Consider the following 21277-nt stretch of genomic DNA (forward strand, 5'->3'; position numbering starts at 1 on the left):
CAACCAGCCAATCAGCCGACCCACCCTCCCCCTCCTCCCCTAAACTCAAGCAGTTTTACTGATTGACCCACCCCCCCGCTCACTTCCCTAAACCCAACCAACAATTTGCCAAAAAGCCGTCCAGAAAAAGAAAAGCCCTCGTCTGATTTTTTACCCTGTTTTCGGATTTGACCACATTCTCAGCCTGTTATTCACTTGTTCACTTTTTTTTTTAATACTGTTTTTTTCTTATCTGATTTCTGAAACCGCTCTTCCCGGACTCGAACCCGGTCGTGATCAGCTCCCCTCTGCGTTTCAAGTCGGCCGACGTACGCGACGAGCTAACCGGACAAACTGGTTGCGGTGGGAAAGCCCTTCACACTGAGGTAAGCGGTCAGCCGGCAAGCGCGAAAGGGAACAGAGTCACACCGGCTCGTATCGTTCGCTTACAAAAGTGAAATGCAGCCACACAAACTTCTGGCTACATAATTTGCTGTCTCCAGAAACGTCCCCGGGACTACGTTTTCAGAATGGATAATGCACTGTGGCTGGGTCAGGAACTCTTTGCTTCGAGAAAATAAAACCACAGTTCAGGTAACTATCTTGATGTTTCCAGTTTTGCTAGCGCTGTGACTCAATATCCGGCTCCGTCACCTGCTCCAGTGCGCTTGGGTCATTAATATTAGCTGCTGAAGGGGAATCAGTGAGAGTTTTTTGTGGAGCATGAATTACAAAATGGGCCATTTTTGGGCCAGCCAGGTGATAAAATAACCTATGGAAACATAATCGTTCTCCTAATTTTAAATTGCTACAAATTATTAAAAATATGACGTGACCCCCCCACAAAGCTTGCTGAGGCCCCTTTGAGGGCCGGGACCCCCCTGTTGGGAGCCGCTGGTGTAAGAGTTTCACTGCATGTGATACTGTGTATGACTCTGTGCCGCTGGGAAAATAATTATTGAACACATCGTCATGTTTTTTTCCTGGGAATAATATCTCTAAAGGAGCTGCTGACATGCAATTGAAGAAGATTTTGGCAAAAAAAAAAAAGCATAAAAAATTAAATAAAGGCACCTCTCATGTGGAGAATGAAGACTCGTATATTTCTCAGGTGTGAGTTTCTCACAGACTTCAACAGAGAGTCTTGATGCTTCTGTGGGTCTCCTCAAAGCTAAGCTTTACTCTGTGTTCTCTATTGGATTCGGTTCAGGTGATTGGCTGGGCCATTCTACAGCTTGATTTTCTTTCTCTGAAAGCGTCTGAGAGTTTACTTGGCTGTGTTTTGAATCATTGTCCTGCTGAAATGTCCATCTTCATCCTCCTGCTGATGTAGATGTTGGACTGAATCAGCTGATCTTCATATACACTGAGGAAGGGCAGAGGCTTGCTGAAGAACTACTGAGAGATTTCAGCTGCTGTCTGGGCTTTCACTGCCCAACTACACCTTCCTTTCTTCATGTGTTCAATACTGTTCCATTGTATTATGCATAACTTCATTTGTAAACTAATTAGATGTGTTTTCTCTGCATATATGGATTTCTGTGGTTGCTGTCAGCATCCGGTGAACGTTTCAAGTCAACCGCCCCTTTATAAATATGTCTTCTGAGAATAATGGTGACGAGTACATGAGACATTCTACCAGAAACGTACATTTTCACTAATAAAAACATGACAGGGTCTGACTTAAGCTTGTCATCCTCAAAAAAATCATACAATTCAATGATTAACACTGTCAGCTTCTTCTCCATCAAATGAGTTTACTTCCGAGTCAAAGCCTCAACTGTGTAATGCAGCATTATATGCTCAATTTAATGTGACAGGACTGACAGAAACATGAGGTCAGTTGTAAAGTATTTGTATTATATATTTGTAGTATTTATTTGTAGAATGGGGCAGCACGGTGGCGCAGTGGGTAGCACAATCGCCTCACAGCAAGAAGGTCTCTGGTTCGAGCCTCGGCTGGGTCAGTTGGCATTTCTGTGTGGAGTTTGCATCTAAATTGTTCATAGTGTATGAGTGTGAATGGGTGTTTCCCAGTGATGGGTTGAGGCTGGAAGGGCAAAACATATGCTGGATAAATTGGTGGTTCATTCCACTGTGGCAACCCCAGGTTAATAAAGCGACTAAGCCGAAAAGAAAATGAATGAATGAATGAATGAATGAAAGCTGTAGGTTTAACTGGGCTGAAGACAAGGAGAATGACAGAGTTTGTTCAGCGCACAGTGTTTTTAATATAGAAAAACAATCTGAAAACCAAATGAATGACATGTTCCTTAACAGAACCACTCACAGAAATCAACCATCAGTCCATTTTAGACATGTTTGGGATGAAATACTTTTTATTCACTGTATTTATGTCTTTATTTCAGGGACAGATGATGTACATTTCTGGCAGAATCTCCCATATAATACTCATTCTCTGTCAGAAATTGGGAGGGGAAGTATAAAAGGATTAAAGCTTAACAGGGGGGCTAATAAATCTGACCTCAACTGCACATAGTGGTCCATATACCAGCTTAAAGGGGATCAAAAGGCCGATGTTTGGAGATAAATAAGAGAGACTGAAAGACGGAGATAATTTGAACAAACCGTGGTGAGGATCTTCCCACATTAAAGAGCTGGAGACGGGCAGGTGAGCCCAGACGCTTTTCTTTCAACTTCTGCCACTTCAAACACTCTCAGCACCACAAACAAAGGTGCGGGGGCCGTGAGGGGTGCGAGCCCGCCAAAAAAAAAGACCCTTTGTGTTCCTGTTTTTGTAAAGAGTCACGCAGTAACTACTCCATTCGGCATGATCTGTTTGAGTGCTTCTAAACTGGTGGTTCAGTTCTGAATCTAGCAATTATACAATATACAAGTCTGAATTATTCGCCCTCCTGTATATTCCTTTCAGAGCAGATTTCTTTAACACATTTCTAATCATGATAGTGTTAATAACTAATTTCTACTCATTTCTGGTTTATTTTATCTTTGCCATGATGACAGTAAATAATGTTAGATTAGATTCAACATGTAAAGGCTTCACTAGGGTAATTAGGGTAAAGTTAGGGTAATTAGGCAAGTCATTGTATATCAGTGATTTGTTCTGGAGACAATCCAACACTAATATTCAACCCAGGCTCATTCTGGAAACGTAGCCCCGCGGACGTTTCTGGAGATCGCCAATTCCGTGGCCGGAGGTACATATGGCCGTATTTTGTTTTTTTTCGAGCGAACGCTGCGGGGCGGTGTGACGCTGCTCCTCCTCTTCTTCGCGCCGGCTGACAGATGTGGAGGGCTTTCCCGTTACAACCAGTTTGTCCGCGTAGCTCGCGGCGTTACGTCGGCAGAGTGGAGGCCCGAAGGAGGAGGAGCCGGCCACGACGATGACCAGAATCGAGTCCGGGGAAGAGCGGTTCCAGAAATCAGGTAAGATGAAAAACAGGATCCAAAAAATAAAAGCGAACAAGTTCACGACAGAGAACACGGCGAGATCTGAAAACGAAATCGGACGAGGGCTTTTGCTTTTTTTGTCTGGACGGCTTTTGCAAATCGTCGCTTGGGTTTAGAGAAGGAGGAGGAGGAGGAGGGCCGCCCAGTCGTTGTTCAGTCATTCAGCCAGTCAGTCGGATGGACAGTCGCTCGGCAGCGGCCTCCGGTGGCTTTTCACGAGAGAGAACGGCACGTGCTCCCGAGAGGCGTTCGAGACGCGAAAAAGCGCGCACAGCGGCCTCTCGAGGATTTGCGAAAATAAAAAATGCTCGAATACGTACACTGAAAAAAGTGTTGCATGCAAAACTGTTGCAAACAATTTATTTATGTTGAATTTAAGCAAACAAATTAAGTTTAATAATGTTCAACTTAATTTGTCTGTTTAAATTCAGCCCAAATAAATTGTTTACAACCACTTAACGTAAAAAAATTTAGTTAATCCAAGGAAATATCTTTGAATAATTTTTTTCAGTGTACCTCCCGGGATGTATTTCGCGGCCTCCAGAAACGTCAGCGGGGCTACGTTTCCACAATGAGCCTGGGTTGCTAATATTGCTTAAGGGGGCTAATAATATTGACCTTAAAATGGGTTTAAAACAATTAAAACTGCTTTTATTCTAGCCGAAATAAAACAAACAAGACTTTCAAACACTTACACTATTATAGGGATGACTGTGAAAAATGTCCTTGCTCTGTAAATATAGTTTGGGAAATATTTGAAAGAGAATAAAAAAAATTGAAAGAGAAAAAAAAAAATCTTACATTCCTAAAGCTTTCCTTCTTACACTTTACACACCTGAAACTCGCCTACAGCACTTCTTCATTGTTGCTCTTATAGTTGTGTAAATTGCTTCCTTGTCCTCATTTGTAAGTCGCTTTGGATGAAAGCGTCTGCTAAATGACTAAATGTAAATGTAGAATATGTACCTCACAGGAGGGCAAATAACTGAATTCAACTGAAGGTCTGGAAATTTAACCAGCAAATACAATCAAGCAGAAATAATTCATCTGTCACTTGATTGAAGCTGGATGTCAACATGAACCGGCTGATCATGAGTGAGCTAGACTCTCAGGAAATCTGACCCAGTGTGAGTTGAAACAAGGATAAACATGTGCCAGTCAGCGTGTGTTTTTATACGCTCAAGCATTGGCAGTCTGAAGTTTGTAAAACCAGGCATAAACATATCAGGCTCTCGAACTGCTAATGTTTGCTCTGAGTGTTTCAGTGTTTGGGTTCAAAGTCTTTTCATGGACTTTTGTTTGACACACATTTTTGGTCTCTGTGTTGAATCGCCATCTAATGTAAAATCTGGAAGTGTGTTAAGAAGCTCAAGCGTTCCTCAAAAGTTAATGCTGATAAAAAAAAAATGCATATATAAATGCTGATCGATTTAAATTTTGAAAACAACATCAAATAGACGTCTAACATTAAAAAAAAAGCACAACAAAAATCTATTACAGGAAAGTCCTTTAAATAATTTTTGATGATGTTTTCATCCAAAGGTGTTAATTAAATAAACAGAGGCTCATTCTGAAAACGTAGCCCTATAGACATTTCTGAAGAGCGCAAATTATGTAGCCAGAGGAGCCTATGGCTGCGTTTCGTCTTTAAAACGAATGCTACACGTGGTATGACGCCGTTCCTTTACGTGCTAGCAGCTGACCACCGTATGAACGACTTTTCCGCTGCTTCCAGATTGTCCAGTAACTCGTGGTGTATGTCGGAGGATTTGAGCTGTAGAGCAGAGTTTAACGTGACGACAGGGTTGGAGTTCGGTGAAGAACAATTCCAGAAAGCAGGTAAAAGAAAAACAAAAGCCAAAAAATAAAACAGACAAGCAAATATAAGGTTAAGACTGTGATCAAATCTGAAAACGTGGTAAAAATCAGGCTTTTCTGGATTGCTTTTGAAAACACTATCGGTTGGGTTTAGGAAAGGGGGTGGACGCTGGTCAATCTGTGTGTTTGAAAACACTGTCGTAGTAGTTTTAGTAGTAGTAAACTTTATTGTCCTTGACAGGAAATTTGTTAAGGGCATCGCTATATTGCTGCAGATATTCACTAAAAACAAGCAATAAAAACACTACAAAATACAGCATTTACAAAAATTAAGTTGATTGGATAAGTCGGTTGAGTTTAGGAAAGGAAGTGGGAGTATTGATCAGTCGGTCAGTGAGTTGACAGCACCCTCTTGTGGATTTACCTGAGAACAGCAGGCATGAATGGCACTCGCAAGAGAAAATTTAAAACTGAAAAAGTGTACACAGTGCCCTCTGGTGGATAAGCGAAAACAAAAACTGCAAAAAAAATGTGCCCCCTGGGACATATTTGGCGCTCTTCAAAAATGTATACAGAGTTATAATATCAGAATAAGCCTGGGTTGAATTAAATTTATGTGCAAAGCTGGAATATCACAAGATTTGCGATTAATGCTGCGTTTCCATCCAACGAGTCCAAGACGAACAAAACCGTCACTTGCTGATAAACTGGCATCAAATATTCATTTATTCATTCATTCATTTTCTTTTCGGCTTAGTCCCTTATTAATATGGGGTTGCCACGGTGGAATGAACCACCAACATACAGCATATGTTTTACGCAGTGGATGCCCTTCCACATGTCTTTGGACTGTGGGGGAAACCGGAGCACCCAGAGGAAATCCACATGAATGCAGGGAGAACATGCAAACTCCACACAGAAACACCAACTGACTCAGCCGGGACTTCTTGCAGTGTGGCGACAGCGCTAACTACTGCGCCACTGCGTCACCAGCACCAAATATCAAATAGAGCAATGTCATTTGCTGAGATTGGAGCCGCTGGAGAAGCCTTTTTATTATATAATAAATTACTTGCATCTCAGAAGACCAAATGCAATGAAGACGTGGTGAATTTTAGAGGCATGCGATAAGCTTTAAGAGCAGAGATGCTCAGGATAGTTCTGGAGGTAATAATAAGAGGATCATAATAATACTGAACCACTGGGGTGACAATCAACCTGCTGGTTTGCCCATTAATGATGTTATTATCATCACATGATCTCTTATAACAAAATCACATGACTTGCGCATACTGGAAATTATTCATTAAAAGAGTTTCCATTGCATTTTATGCGCATATTTGTTAATGCGATATTCCAAAATGTCCATAAAAATAGATGTATGGAAGCATAGCTACACTGTAAAGAAATGTCCAGATTTCTGTGAATGTTACTGTAATATGTCACAGTAAATTACATTAGTATCACTGGTAACACTTTACAATAAGGTTCAATAGTTAATGCATTTACTAACATGAACTAATCATGAACAACACATGTACAGCACTTATTAATCATAATTAAACATTTACTAATGCATTATTAACATCCAAGTCCATGCTTGTTAACATTAGTTAATCCACCATGAGTTAACATGAACTAACAATGAACTACTGTATTTATTTTATACTGTATTTTACTGTATTTCTAACATAAGCAAATACAGTAGTAAATGTATTATTAATTGTTTGTTCATGTTAGCAAATGCATTAATTAACATTAACTAATGAACCTTATTGTAAAGTGTGACCGAATCACTTTACAGGATTTAACTGTAAAAATTCACAGTAATATATTGTATTCAGACTTTTATAGTGAAATTGCATGATTGAAGCTAATTACTGTACAAAGGGCTATATCTTTTTCATGTTTGTTATAGAAATTCAATCTCTTTTTATTTTATTCAGCATACACATTACTACAAATGAGCCTTTATGCTAGTATTGGCACTTTTTTCAGCTACTTAGAAATAACAGAATGTTATTGCAGCCCCAAACAATTAGGTTACATCTTCAACAATAGCTTGAAAGAAAATCATCCTGTTTTGAAACAACATGAATTTCATAATAAATTTTCATTTTTGGATGCACTTCACCTGTATTTAAACGGTTAACATGGAAATATTAAATATTTTTAGATGAACATAACTTTGCTTAGCCAAAAATGTAATAAACTGGGACAAAAGTAATTGATTTATTAAACCAAACACTGTTAAACACCTAAACTTTCTTCAAAGTCAGGGTAAATGTCAGAATGAATAGCTGCGCGCAGCCTGCTTCACAATAAATTATGATTAATTCTACAAGATAATGCTGTGAAATCACAGTAATGGACTTTACTGTCTTCTGTGAAGTTACACTATATGGATGAAATTTCACAGTAATTTAATGCAACAAAATCGCAGAAACTATGAACTACGTCATGATAATTTACTGTGAGTTTACATACAGTATTTACTGTGAAAGTAATGCAATTATTAGCTAGTAATTTACTGTGAATTTAAGGTCAAATAGTTTAGTGTGATGTTAGATGCTGATTTTTGACATCAGGGCAGTTTAAATGCATTGTAGGGATACAAAATGTGTACATTTGGAATTGAAACCTTTAGACGAATACAACTTTTCTTAAGCTCTAAAACCTTTTGTGTCGTTATTTTGTTATATGTCTTTATATTTGACATGTTCTCGACTTTATTCTGCATGTCAATTTGACGTCGTTTTGACATCCAGGTGCCCGCTGGGATGTTTGTTTGAGCAAACCCTCCATTACAGTCTCCAGAATGCTGGAGCGTTAATAAACATACCCAAGGCGCGAGACAAAATGGGAGGTCTGTTTCGCTAATGAGTAATGATTATAAGTTTAACACTGACTTGAACTCTTTCATGCTCTTGTGGCTTTAATCAGACACCGGTGAGAAAAACCAACAAGCGCCCCTCACGTACTGTCCCATGGTTAATGAGAACGAGAAAGGTTTCTGCTTTCCCAGCCACCAGCCTGACTTTAGCTCTTTTGGTTGAATTCAGATACTGCCGAACATTAAATTCGCTCGGAATCGATTTTAAAGTTATTAGTTTTTGTGTAAATCCTTAAATGGTCTGGCACCCCTGCTGAAAAATCTAGCTTAAACCAGCCTAGGATGGTTGGCTGGTTTTAGCTGGTCGACCAGCCTGATTTTAGTTGGGTTTTGGCCATTTCCAGGCTAGTTTCATTTCCGCCTGGTCTTAGATGGTCAGGCTGGGAGATAACCAGCTAAAACCAGCTTGACCAGCCTAGCCAGGCTGGGAGCCCAGCTAAAACCAGCTATGTCCAGCTAAAACCAGGCTAGTCAAGTTGGTTTTAACTGATTTTAAATGGTCATTTTCCAGCCTAACCAGCTAAGATCAGGCTGGAAATGGCTGGAAACCAGCCTGGAAGTGGCCAAAACCCCTCTAAACCGACCAGCTAAAACCAGCCAACCAGCTTAGGATGGTTTAAGCTGGATTTTTCAGCAGGGACCTCCTTATTGATCAGCTCTCTTACATGTATATAGTCCTGGTAGGTCATTAGGGTCATCAGAGCAGTCTGTACCTGGTGTAAGGGGATTGGGCTTTTGCTTCAAAATGCTTCCACCTCCCATTAGACCAGGGATGGGCAAACTCTGTCCTGGAGGGCCGGTGACCTGCACAGTTTAGTTCCAACACTAATCAAACACACCTGAACAAGCTGATCAGTGTCTTCAAGATCACTAGAAATCTACAAGCAGGTGTGTTTGATTAGAGTTAAAGCTAAACTGTGCAGGACACTGGCCCTCCAGGACCGAGTTTGCCCACCCCTGCATTAGACACACTCCAGCTTTACTTGTTTTTAGAAACCTTCTGAAATTGCGTCTTCATTCTTTGGCATTTGAGCATTCAGAGCGAGGAGAGGTTTGTGTTATGCTTTAGTTGTTATTTATTGGCTGTGTGTTTGTTATTTTAGGTAGTATTGATTGTGTTCAGCACTTTTGATCAACTCTGTACTGTAAAAACATGCTATATAAATCAACTACTACAACTAGAAAGGCTAGTTTCTCCAGCGGTTAAAGAGTTAAAGCAGAAGTAAAGAGTGACCCCCCCCCCCCCTCCTCCTTCTGCAGCTCTTCTCTCTGAAAGTGGCGTCTTTTGTGTTGGTCTAAACCCAAGACTCTCTAAAACTGTCAGACCGGTGACCCACTCACCCACGCTGTTAAAGAGGTTTTGGGGTCATGGGTTCACAACAAGGTGATCCGCGGCCGGTGTTTGATTTCAAAGGCTTCAGCTCTCAAAGATCCAGCAGCAATGAACTTAATGCGGCTAATTAGCATAGCATTGTAGAGGTGAGACAAAACACGACATCTGAACACTTACAAGCCAGACTTCCCATGCATTTCTCTTTACTGCCAACTGAAGAGTTCCTTTACAGGTTGTCTCATATCTCTGTTTGTTCAAGCTAGTTAAATCTTCCCTACCATGTGGGATTAAGTAGACACTACTAAGAAGACAAGACATGCAAACACTAACAAACCAGACTCCCAAGTTTATGCATTTCCCTTCATTGCCAACTGAAGAGTTCCTTTACAGGTTGTCTCATATCTCTGTTTGTTTATAGCTTGTTAGATCTTCCCAATCATGCGGGATTAAGTAGACACCACTAAATTAATCAGACAAGAATGAGTTCCCCAAGTAAACCAGCAATGCTAGCTCACATTCCAGCAGCAATGAACTTAATGCGGCTAATTAGCATAGCATTGTAGAGGTGAGACAAAACACGACATCCGAACACTTACAATCCAGACTTCCCATGCATTTCTCTTTACTGCCAAAAGAAGAGTTCCTTTACAGGCTGTCTCATATCTCTGTTTGTTATAGCTTGTTAGATCTTTCCTATCATGTTGGATTAAGTAGACACTTCTAAGAAAATAAGACACTTACAAACCAGACTTCCAGGTCTATGCATTTCCCTTTATTGCCCTCTGAAGAGTTTCCTTCACAGATGATCTCCTATTACTCTTTGTTTCTAGCTTGTTAGATCTTCCCAATCATGCTGGATTAAGTAGACAACACTAAATTATTCAGACTTAGTGTTTGGGCAGCTAATGGCACGGACAAGAATGAGTTCCCCAAGTAAACCAGCAATGCTAGCTCACAATTCAACAGCAAAGACCTTCATGTGGCTAATTAGCGTAGCATTGTAGAGGTGAGACAAAACACGACATCCAAACACTTACAATCCAATCTCCACAGTTTATGCATTTCCCTTTCTTGCCAACTGAAGAGTTCCTTTACAGGCTGTCTCATATCTCTATTTGTTCTAGCTTGTTAGATCTTTCCTATCATGTTGGATTAAGTAGACACTACTAAGAAAACAAGACATCTGAACACTTACAAACTAGTTTAACTGTTTATGCATTTCCTTTCTTTGCCAATTTAGGAGTTTTCTTTACAGATCATCTCCTAACACTCTTTGTTTCTACCTTGTTAGATCTTCCCAATCATGTGGGACACCACTATGTTTATCGGACTCAGTGTTTGGGCAGCTAATGTCACGAGCAAGAATAAGTTCCCCGAGTAAACCAGCTACGCTAGCTCACATTACCATTCTCATCAGCTTTGACATTTCAGTTTAACGCACGACTGGGCGCCAGACAAAAACACAAGGATGAAAGCATTGGGGAAGTGTCTTACCATGCCATATCCGCAATCCGTCCCATCAGCGAGCGGCATGTGCTGTGTTCGGCATCCTTTATGGTCACCTTCAGCACTGGTGCACCACAGACGCTTGCACTGTTTCTGCAGACGACAAGAGACATTTCAGGACAAAATGGAGAGATGATCCCTGCTGAAAAATCCAGCTTAAACCAGCCTAAGCTGGTTGGCTGGTTTTAGCTGGTTGAACAGCCTGGTTTTAGAGGGGCTTTGGCCATTTCCAGGCTGGTTTCCAGCCATTTCCAGCCTGGTCTTAGCTGGTCAGGCTGGAAAATGACCAGCCAAATCCAGCTAAAACCAGCTTGACCTGCCTGGTTTAAGCTAGATATAGCTGGTTTTGGCTGGACTCCCAGCTTGGCTAGGCTGGTCAAGCTGGTTTTAGCTGGTCATCTCCCAGCCTGACCAGCTATGACCAGGCTGGAAATGGCTGGAAACCAGCCTGGAAGTGACCAAAACCCCTCTAAAACCAGCCTGGTTGACCAGCTAAAACCAGCCAACCAGCCTAGGCCGGTTTAAGCTGGATTTTTCAGCAGGGATGACTTTAATATTGGTTAATCTGTCCCATAACAAGTACTTGAGAGTTGTGGCCATTGTTTGAGAATGGATTTTGGTGGTTAGTAAAGTAAACTTTGGCACTACAAGAACCCAATGACTAGAATCCCCAATAAACAACACAGAGGTCAATCACAAATTAGCCATACCCAAGCGGAGTCTGCTATTCCCAGACTGTTAAATGACTAATCGGTCTCCCAAAGGGATAATAGACCAATGCACAAGGGAACTCAGCACTAAAAGGGACGATTCAATATAGCAAGGGGTTATTTGTGGAATGTGTCGTGTCGTATCATAAATGGACAGACATAACAGGCCAAAATGGAGAAATAATGACTTCAGTATTGGTAAATCTAACCCATAACAAGTGCTCGAGATTTGGGGTCATTTGTATGAGAATAGTTTTTGGTGGCTAGTAAAGTAAACTTTGGCACTACAAGAACCCAATGAACCAAAAATAAACAACACCAAGGTCAAACAGACAGTTGGGATCCCCAAGGAGAGTCTGGTATTCCCAGGTCATTAAATGACTAATCTGCCTTCTAAAAGGATGATAGACCAATGCACAAAGAAACTCATCGCTAAAAAGGACAATTTAATAAAACAAGGGATCATTTGTGGATTGTGTGGTGTCGTACCATAAATGAACAGACATTTCAGACCAAAACCGAGAGATAATCACTTCAATATTGGTGAATCTATCTTATCCCAAGTGCTCGAGAGTTGAGGTCATTTGTATGAGATTGGTTTTTGGTGGCTAGTAAAGTAAACTTTGCCACTACAAGAACCCGATGAACCAAAAATAAACAACACCAAGGTCAAACAGACAGTTGGGATCCCCAAGGAGAGTCTGGTATTCCCAGGTCATTAATTGACTAATGTACAAAGGAGCTCATCATTAAAAGGGATGAATCATCATATTATAAATGAACAGACATTTCAGGCCAAAATGAAGAAACAATGACTTCAATATTGATGAATATGTCCTGTCCCAAGTGCTCGAGAGTTGAGGTCATTTATATGAGAATGGGTTTTGGTGGTTAGTAAATTAAAATTTGGCACTACAAGAACCCGACGACCAGAACCACCAATACTGTAGGTCTGAAAATTTAACCAACAAATACAATCGAACAGAACTTAATCTGATATTTGATTGAAGCTGGATGTCAAAATGGATGTCAACACGGACTTGCTGATCATGAATGAAACTAAATTGTTGAAACAAGGAAAAATGTGTCCACCAGTGTTTTCATACATTTAAAGGTAATTTCAGGACAAATTTGGGAGATAATAACTTCAATATTGTTGAATCTACCCCGTCCCAAGGGCTCGAGAGTCGAGAATTTTGTATAAAATTGGATTTTGGTGGTTAGTAAAGTAAACTTTGACACGACAAGAACCCCATGAGCAGAACCACCAATAAACAACAGAAAGGTCAAACACACAGTTGGGATCCCCAAGGAGAGTCTGCTATTCCCAGGTCATTAAATGACTAATCTGCCTTCTAAAAGGATGATAGACCAATGCACAAAGAAACTCATCGCTAAAAAGGACAATTTAATAAAACAAGGGATCATTTGTGGATTGTGTGGTGTCGTACCATAAATGAACAGACATTTCAGACCAAAACCGAGAGATAATCACTTCAATATTGGTGAATCTATCTTATCCCAAGTGCTCGAGAGTTGAGGTCATTTGTATGAGATTGGTTTTTGGTGGCTAGTAAAGTAAACTTTGCCACTACAAGAACCCGATGAACCAAAAATAAACAACACCAAGGTCAAACAGACAGTTGGGATCCCCAAGGAGAGTCTGGTATTCCCAGGTCATTAATTGACTAATGTACAAAGGAGCTCATCATTAAAAGGGATGAATCATCATATTATAAATGAACAGACATTTCAGGTCAAAACCGAGAGATAATGACTTCAATATTGGTGAATCTATCTTATCCCAAGTGCTCGAGAGTTGAGGTCATTTGTATGAGAATGGATTTTGGTGGTTAGTAAAGTAAAATTTGGCACTACAAGAACCTCATGACCAGAACCACCAATAAACAACAGAAAGGTCAAACACAGTTGGGATCCCCCATCATTAAATGGGAAGAGTATTTATTACAAGGGGTCATTTGTGGAATGTGGCGTCGTACCATAAACGGACAGACTTGTGATCCAGGGCCGAACATGAGTTCACACTGCCGGTTGGCATTGTAGAGTTGACCTGGGAGCTGGTTAGGAAGGTTATACGTCCTCCCCGAGGGCTCATCCAGGAGACATTCGCCATAACCAGTGCTGAAAACACACAAACAGACAGAAACCAAGATATTTCAGACTGGTTTGGAGGTGTGGTGGGAAGGAGGGGTTAGTTCACCCAAGAGTTTTAATCCTGTTATTAATAACACACCCCTGAAGACTGATTAATACTTCTGCGTCAAGCGCACGCGTATGCTACGGCGCAGCCTACACATGGATGCATAGTCCTCGCCGTGCACCTCTCAAAAAATATAACCACACTTCGCAATGACCCAAAGCGCAAGCTCTGTGATTGGTCGGCTTGGTAGAGCTGATGAGTGTGGACGAGACTGAGAGCCGCGCGAGCCCGATGGAGCGAGTGTTTACAAGTGCAGAGTCCCGTGAAGGAGCTCCGGATGGAAAGTTTTGTTCTGTGTTTACCTCATGGTTAAGGTTGTTGCACATCCGCCGGTTCCTACCTCAAAACAAGCGAGTTTGAATCACCTGTACATTCAGGAAGCGTTCAGAAAAAGCATTCAGCGAAGAATCTCGACACAGGGGAACATGAACATCTACTGCCAGCTAGCGTTTCGGAAGTGTACAGAGCGACAGAAGCAGAAGTATAAATGCACAGCTACCCGCTTTGCATGCGCCATGGGTCATGTCAGTATCTTGACGCAGAAGTATAAACCAGTCTTGAAACCTTCGTACATTTTCAGAACAACATATCCAGCAAAGCAACCACAAACATTGTTGAATCATTCCATGTGACTTCAGTGGTTCAGCTGTTCCAACACAATCTCACGGCAATTCGTAACTTTTTCATTTAGTGGCTAATTCGTATGAATTCGTACGATCTAATTCGTACAATTTAGTACGATTTGCTTATCCCCCAATGATGGTTGGGGTTAGGGGTGGGGTCAGGTGCCACGCCTCCTTTTTAAAATCGTACCATTTCGTACGACTGTACTTGTACGAATTCGTACGAATTAGCCACTAAACTGGCAAAAGGTAAAATACTTACGTTTTCTCGTGAGATCAGGCTGGCTGTTCAGCTTTTTCAAAACAACCTGCCAACGGAGTACCCAAATCATGTTAAACAAGATTACATGGCTTACCCCATTGGCAGATTATTTTGCTTATTTTAAGGAGAAGCTCACCTAATTTTGATTTATTAATTCTGAAAGCAACACAGTGGATGCGTCCGAAACCGCATACTTCCATACTATATAGTACGCTAAAATCAGTATGTGAGCAGAGTAGTATGTCCGAATTCATAGAATTCAAAAATCAGAGTGCGCATCCCATGCATGCTGCGCTATCCCATGATGCCCCGCGAGCGAATTCATAAATGGGAGTAAAGCGACGCAATTGACGCAGGTATGACCATGACAAAATGGCGGATGTAGTACGTCCAAATTCCATTCATACTTTTCACGTTCATACTGTATAGAACGCACTTTTCTAACGGCCGAGTAGTACGTTTACATTTAAATGCAGTACCTACTGAGTAGTAGGCGGTTTCAGACGCAGCCAGTGTCTTTTTTGCTCGTCTGATGCATCATGATTAAGGAATATTTAGATATTGAGACTAAAAACAAGACAAAAACACTAAGTCCGAACAGAATTTTTGCAGTGTAATAAATAAATGATGACAGAATTGAAATATTTGGGTGAACAATCCCTTTAATTTGTCTTCCAAAAATCGAACGAAGATCTCAGGATCACTGGAACACCATAAAACAAATAATCAATGCCAGAAAAATCTAATTTAGCGTGAACTAACCCTCAAAGTCCTGACTTAAGGCTGATTTATACTTCTGCGTCAAACGCGGGCGTATGCTACGGCGCTGATGCATAGCCCTTCGCCGTGGCCATCGTCGTCACTGACGTGCACCTCTCAAAAAATGTAACTACACGTCGCAACAATGCATAGCGCAAGCTCTGTGATTGGTCGGCTTGGTAGCGCTGACGAGTCTGGGCCGGACCGAGAGCTGCGCAAATGACGCGAGCCCGATGGAGCGATTGTTTACAAGTGTGGAGTCCTGTGAAGGAGCTACGGATGGAAAGTTTTGTTTTGTGTTCACCTCATAGTTAAAGTTGTTGTACAGCCGCCGGATGAGCGAGTTTGAGCCACTTGTACATCCCGGAAGTGTTCAGGAAAAGCAAAACAGCAGAGAAGAAACTCGACACAGAGGAACATGAACATCTACTGCCAACTAGCGTTTCGGAAGTGTGAATGCAGACCGACAGAGACAGCAGCAGAAGTATAAATGCACAGCTACGCGCGTTGCATACACCGTGGGTCACGCCGGTCACTTGACGCAGAAGTATAAACCAGGCTTTAGAGACTTTTCCCAATCCAACCTTTCCCTTTCTCCCTGCACTGTGCTTTTTCTATAGTATTTAATCACAATGAAGGTAAAAAGGTGTTTCAATTGAGTCTCTCCAACTCAAACGCCTCAGAGGAAGTACTATTGTACACCATTAATCAATTGTCAAAGCGGTCTTTCTGATTTCACCCAGCATTTGAAGGCCAAGTGTAAAACGCAGGCTTCAGTGGGTGGTCTGCTTTGTTACCTGTGATTGAATAGACTTAGTTAGACCTCGGCAAACACAAAGAGCTCATTTCAGAGTCTGAAAACACTGCCTTCTCTAACAATGGAGGGTCTTGAGGATCAACCCAGCGCTGCCAAAACCTACTTTTCATCACATCAGTCCAATATGTGTGTGTCCGGCGACGTCATCATGACATTAATGCCCACCACACCCTTCCTCTGAACACACATAGAGGAGTAATAAAGGAGCAGCTGTTTTTGAGGACATCGCATTGAGGATTGTTGAATTGCTGAGCTTAACTTCTGTGAATGGCTCTTTTACAGAGAGAGCTACATAAAGCTCCAGCTCTTTTGCCTTTTTGCATGCAGAAATTAAAGCTCAGGACAGATAATGATGCATTGCTACTTCAAATTGTCCATCTTTTAAACTAAACACCACTTAAACACTTTTATTTTATTCTCAGGATGGGAATTTTTGATGCATCTTAAATAGCTGATGTCATAAATGCTAATAGTTTATAGGTTAAAAGTTTATTGAGCTCCCAAAATGCAATTCAGAAGCAGAAATAGATAGTGAAAAATGAAAACTTAAATCACAAAATACAGAAAACTGAATAATAATAATGAATAAAGTCACACACACTACTACAACACACACCTTTGTGTCTTGAGGAAGGTAAGACGCACACACTTCTCCACACACACGTGTGTTTCTGAAGGACTCATTTGGAGAAACGCTGACAGAAAAGCCACACGCTCCCGTCTTTCTGCACCTAATATGAGTTGAGTTATGAGTTTGTTCATTATATCAGCGCGTCTGAGCTGAGAGAAAGCCTTCACTGCGCTATATTACAGTGTACAGCTATTAAAGAGCGTTAAACCTACAGTAAACCCAGATCTTAGAGTCTCACAGATATGATCATGTGTGAATTCAGACTCTTTGACATTACTAAAACCGTAGCTAATTTACACAGTGACTGCAGAAGCTCTTAACAGGTCACAAAAAATGGCAATTATATATATATATTGTTGTACCTCAAAGGTAAAAAGAAAGTTATAAAACAACTCAAATTTAGTTTATGCTGTTGTTTTTGCTGAATTACTATCATATACTTTTATATATTAATTAAATCTAATAAATGCAATATTATTTATTTATGTAGTCTGCTGAATTATTGTTATTATATTTATTATTATTATTATTATTATTTTAGAAAATATTATTATATTTTCATATATTTAATATATATTTATTATGATTTATTTTCGTAGTATGCTAAAAGATTATTATTATTTTATTATAATTATTATTACTGTTGTTGTTATAATTAATATGACTATAATTATATAATAATAATAATAATAATAATAATAATAATAATAATAAATAATAATAATTATTATTATTATTATTATTATTATTATTATTACTATTGTTATTATTAATATTACATTATTATTATTATTATTATTATTATTATTATTATTATTATTATTATTATTATTATATCTATTGTGTATTCTTGTGGTTTGCTGAATTATTATTTCATATATTTATTATATCTAATAAATGTAATATTATTTATTCAAGTAGTCTGCTAAATTGCTGTTAGTATTATTATTATTATTATTATTATTAGTATTAGTATTTTATTTTATAAAATTTTAATATATTTTCATATATTTAATATATATTTATTATGATTTATTCTTGTAGTATGCTAAAAGATTATTATTATTATTATTATTATTACTATTGTTGTTGTTGTTGTTGTTGTTGATGTTATTATTATTATTATTATTATTATTATTATTATTATATTTATTCCTGTAGTATGCTGAAAGATTGTTATTATTATTATTATTATTATTATTATTATTATTATTATTATTATTATTATTTTATTTATTTCTGTAGTGTGCTAAAAGATTGTTATTATTATTATTATTATTATTATTATTATTATTATTATTATTTTTATTTAATCTATTATCATTTATTCCTGTATAATGCTGACAGATTATTATTAATATTGTTATTACTACTATTGTTATGCTAAAATATTTTTATTATCATATTATGTTTTCATATATTTAATATTTATATTATGATTTATTCCTGTAGTGAGCTGAAAGATTATTATTATTATTATTATTTATTTTTTATTATTAATGTTGTTATTATTATTATTATTATTATTGTTGTTGTTGTTGTTGTTGTTATAATTATCATCATCATCATATGTTTTATATATTTATAATTATTTATTCCTGTAGTCTGCTGATATACTACTCTCTAAATATTTATTAAATCTAATATATTTATCATTATTTATTCCAGTAACCCTGTTCTGCCTCCTGGTTAGCGCAGTATATTGCAGTGAGGGGCAGTGCAGTGAGTTCAAGAGCTGATCTGCAGCTCCTGGCACAGACAGATCCACACCTGCAGATCATCTGGGCGGATGCTGGATCATTCAGATTATTAAATAAATGACTCACACTTATTATGGCTGAAGCTTTTTTTGGACTCGCACCATGGCATCTCGAAGAAACAAGTAAATATCATGGTATATAAAGACAGTAATCATTCAGTACCACGGTATTAAAGCCACACTTTTCTCTGATTAAAGGCTTTGCAGAAACCATTTAAGAGTGGAAGGCAAAATTATTCAGCCTGCGGTGAAACTTTCATTCTTTTTCCAATATCTCCTCAGTGATGTTTAACAGAGCAAGGAAATCTTCACAGTAAGTCCTATAATGTTTTATCTTCTGGAGAAAGTCTCATTTGTTTTATTCTGTTGGCAATAAAGGCAGTTTTCAATATTTATACAACAATTTTAAGGTGTGACAGCACAGTGGCTCAGTGGTTAACACTGTCGCCTCACAGCAAAAAGCCACTGGTTCGAGTCCCGGCTGGGTCAGTGTGTGTTTCTGTGTGGAGTTTGCATGTTCTCCCCGTGTTGTTGTGGGTTTCCTCCGGGTGCTCCGGTTTCCCCCACAGTCCAAACACATGCGCTATAGGGGAACTGATCAACTACACTGGCCATAGTGTATGAGTGCGTGAATGAGTGTGAATGGGGGTTTCCCAGTACTGGGTTGAGGCTGGAAGAGCATCCGCTGTGTAAAACACATGCTGGAACAGCGACCTCTGAAATAGAAACTAAGCCGAAGAGAAGTGAGTGAATGAATGAATGTGTTTTGTTGTGAGAATGACTCTTTTATTCAGTGATCAGCAGTTTGTTCATGCGGTGAAGCATCAGAAATCCTCTGTTTGTGCTGTTTAGTATTACAGGAACTGAACAGATAATGAGTTAATAATGAGTTAATAATCAATCTGCTTCATCTGAATGAGCTCAGGATTTAGACAATCATTTAAGCAGGACTTTAATAAACCTCTGATGCTAAACGCTGGAAAACAACACTTCTGGCTATGTACGTGTGTGTAGATGTTACATTTAAACATATATATTATACAACAAAATGTTATACAGATTTTAAATACAGTGTAAGTTTTTTTTTTATTCTATATATTTTTAGCCCTTCTAAGGTTTGTTTAAAACTGTTTATATTTAAATGTTTTTCAATTAATAATGTATTGTGTCTGATCATGTCTGCAAATTTTCATTATTAAATGAATGTGGAACAAAGAACTGAAGCTAATTAATTTGCTAGTTTGTTTGTTTTTTTGTTTTTTTGTTTGTTTGTTTTTTTGTTTGTTTGTTTGTTTGTTTGTTTGTTTGTTTGTTTGTTTGTTTAAAATAATTATATCCTGACATCCAATGGCACATCATTTACACAATCATTTTATTAAATTGTTTAAATTGTTTAATTTTTTAAAACAAATTAAGAGAAATAAGTATTTTGTAGGTTTTTCATTTCCATACAAATAAATAATTAGGATGAATGAATGAATACAAAAAGGAAATAATTTGTAAATACAAAAATTAATTAACAAATTAATGAATGAATACAAAAACTACACTGTAAAAAATTTCCAGGTTTTCACAACAAGTTACTGTAATTTTTCACAGTAAATTACATTAGTATCCCTTCACAGTATTTAACTGAAAAATTCACAGTAATATGTTGTATTCATAATTTTATTGTGAAATTACGGCAGGTAGCATGATTACAGCAAATTACTGTGAAAAGGGCTATATCTTTTGCACGTTAGTTATAGAAATTCAAACCTTTTTTAATTCAACGTAGAAATTAATACAAATGAACTTTTAACAGATAATAACAGAATGTTATAGCCCCCAAAACGATTTGGTTACCAACATCTTTTTGGTTGTACTGCACCTTTATTTAATTTTATACAGTTAACATAGAATAGGAAATAATATTTAATGAACATAACTGTGTGCTTAGCCAAAACATAATCAACTGGAATAAAAAGTAATTAATTAATGAAACCAAAGAGTGTTAAACAGCCAACAATTATTTCAATGTCAGGGTAAATGTCTGCTTTAGACGGTTTCATGAGTATTGGGCACCTGTCATCGCCTGGAGGTCACTAATCTTTAATTTAGAATTATATATATATATATATATATATATATATATATATATATATATATATATATATATACATATATATATATATATATATATATATATATATATATATATATATATATATATATATATATATATATATATATATATAATTTATTTATATAAATAAACCACAGATTAGAGTTTTAACCAACTACATTCTAGCATGAAAAACAGTTAAAACATCATTTTCAGACGCATATAGAGCCATCGAAGACGGGGCAATTGTCCCAATGTCTAGCCTGAAGACAGGCGCCTCTCGGCGGATACATGAGTAATGAGCGCCGTTACCGCCTGGAGGTCATAGATCTCCGCTACCGGCAAAACACACTTAAAATTACACACAATCTTTACTAACAATCCACAGATTTGAGTTTTGAAGAACTACATTCTTGCATGAAAAAGTGTT

The 21277-nt window shown here is 38.3% G+C and overlaps 1 protein-coding gene across 5 annotated transcripts in view; it reads right to left on the reverse strand.

Annotated features, from left to right (window-relative positions):
* Nucleotides 1–21277, reverse strand: part of LOC101886654 (A disintegrin and metalloproteinase with thrombospondin motifs 20) — a 114579-nt gene that overhangs the window by 55782 nt on the left and 37520 nt on the right. For all 5 annotated transcript variants that reach the window (XR_012400027.1, XM_073942460.1, XM_073942458.1 and 2 more), the window contains 2 exons: nt 13672–13813; nt 10950–11054 (listed from right to left, as the gene is read on the reverse strand). Coding sequence is in view for 4 of the 5 variants with exons in the window: in XM_073942460.1 (XP_073798561.1) it covers nt 10950–11054; nt 13672–13813 (247 nt within the window). In the remaining variant the exon portion in view is untranslated. The remainder of the gene's footprint in view (nt 1–10949; nt 11055–13671; nt 13814–21277) is intronic.

Source organism: Danio rerio, chromosome 25, assembly GCF_049306965.1.
Source record: "Danio rerio strain Tuebingen ecotype United States chromosome 25, GRCz12tu, whole genome shotgun sequence".
Taxonomy (NCBI): domain Eukaryota; kingdom Metazoa; phylum Chordata; class Actinopteri; order Cypriniformes; family Danionidae; genus Danio; species Danio rerio.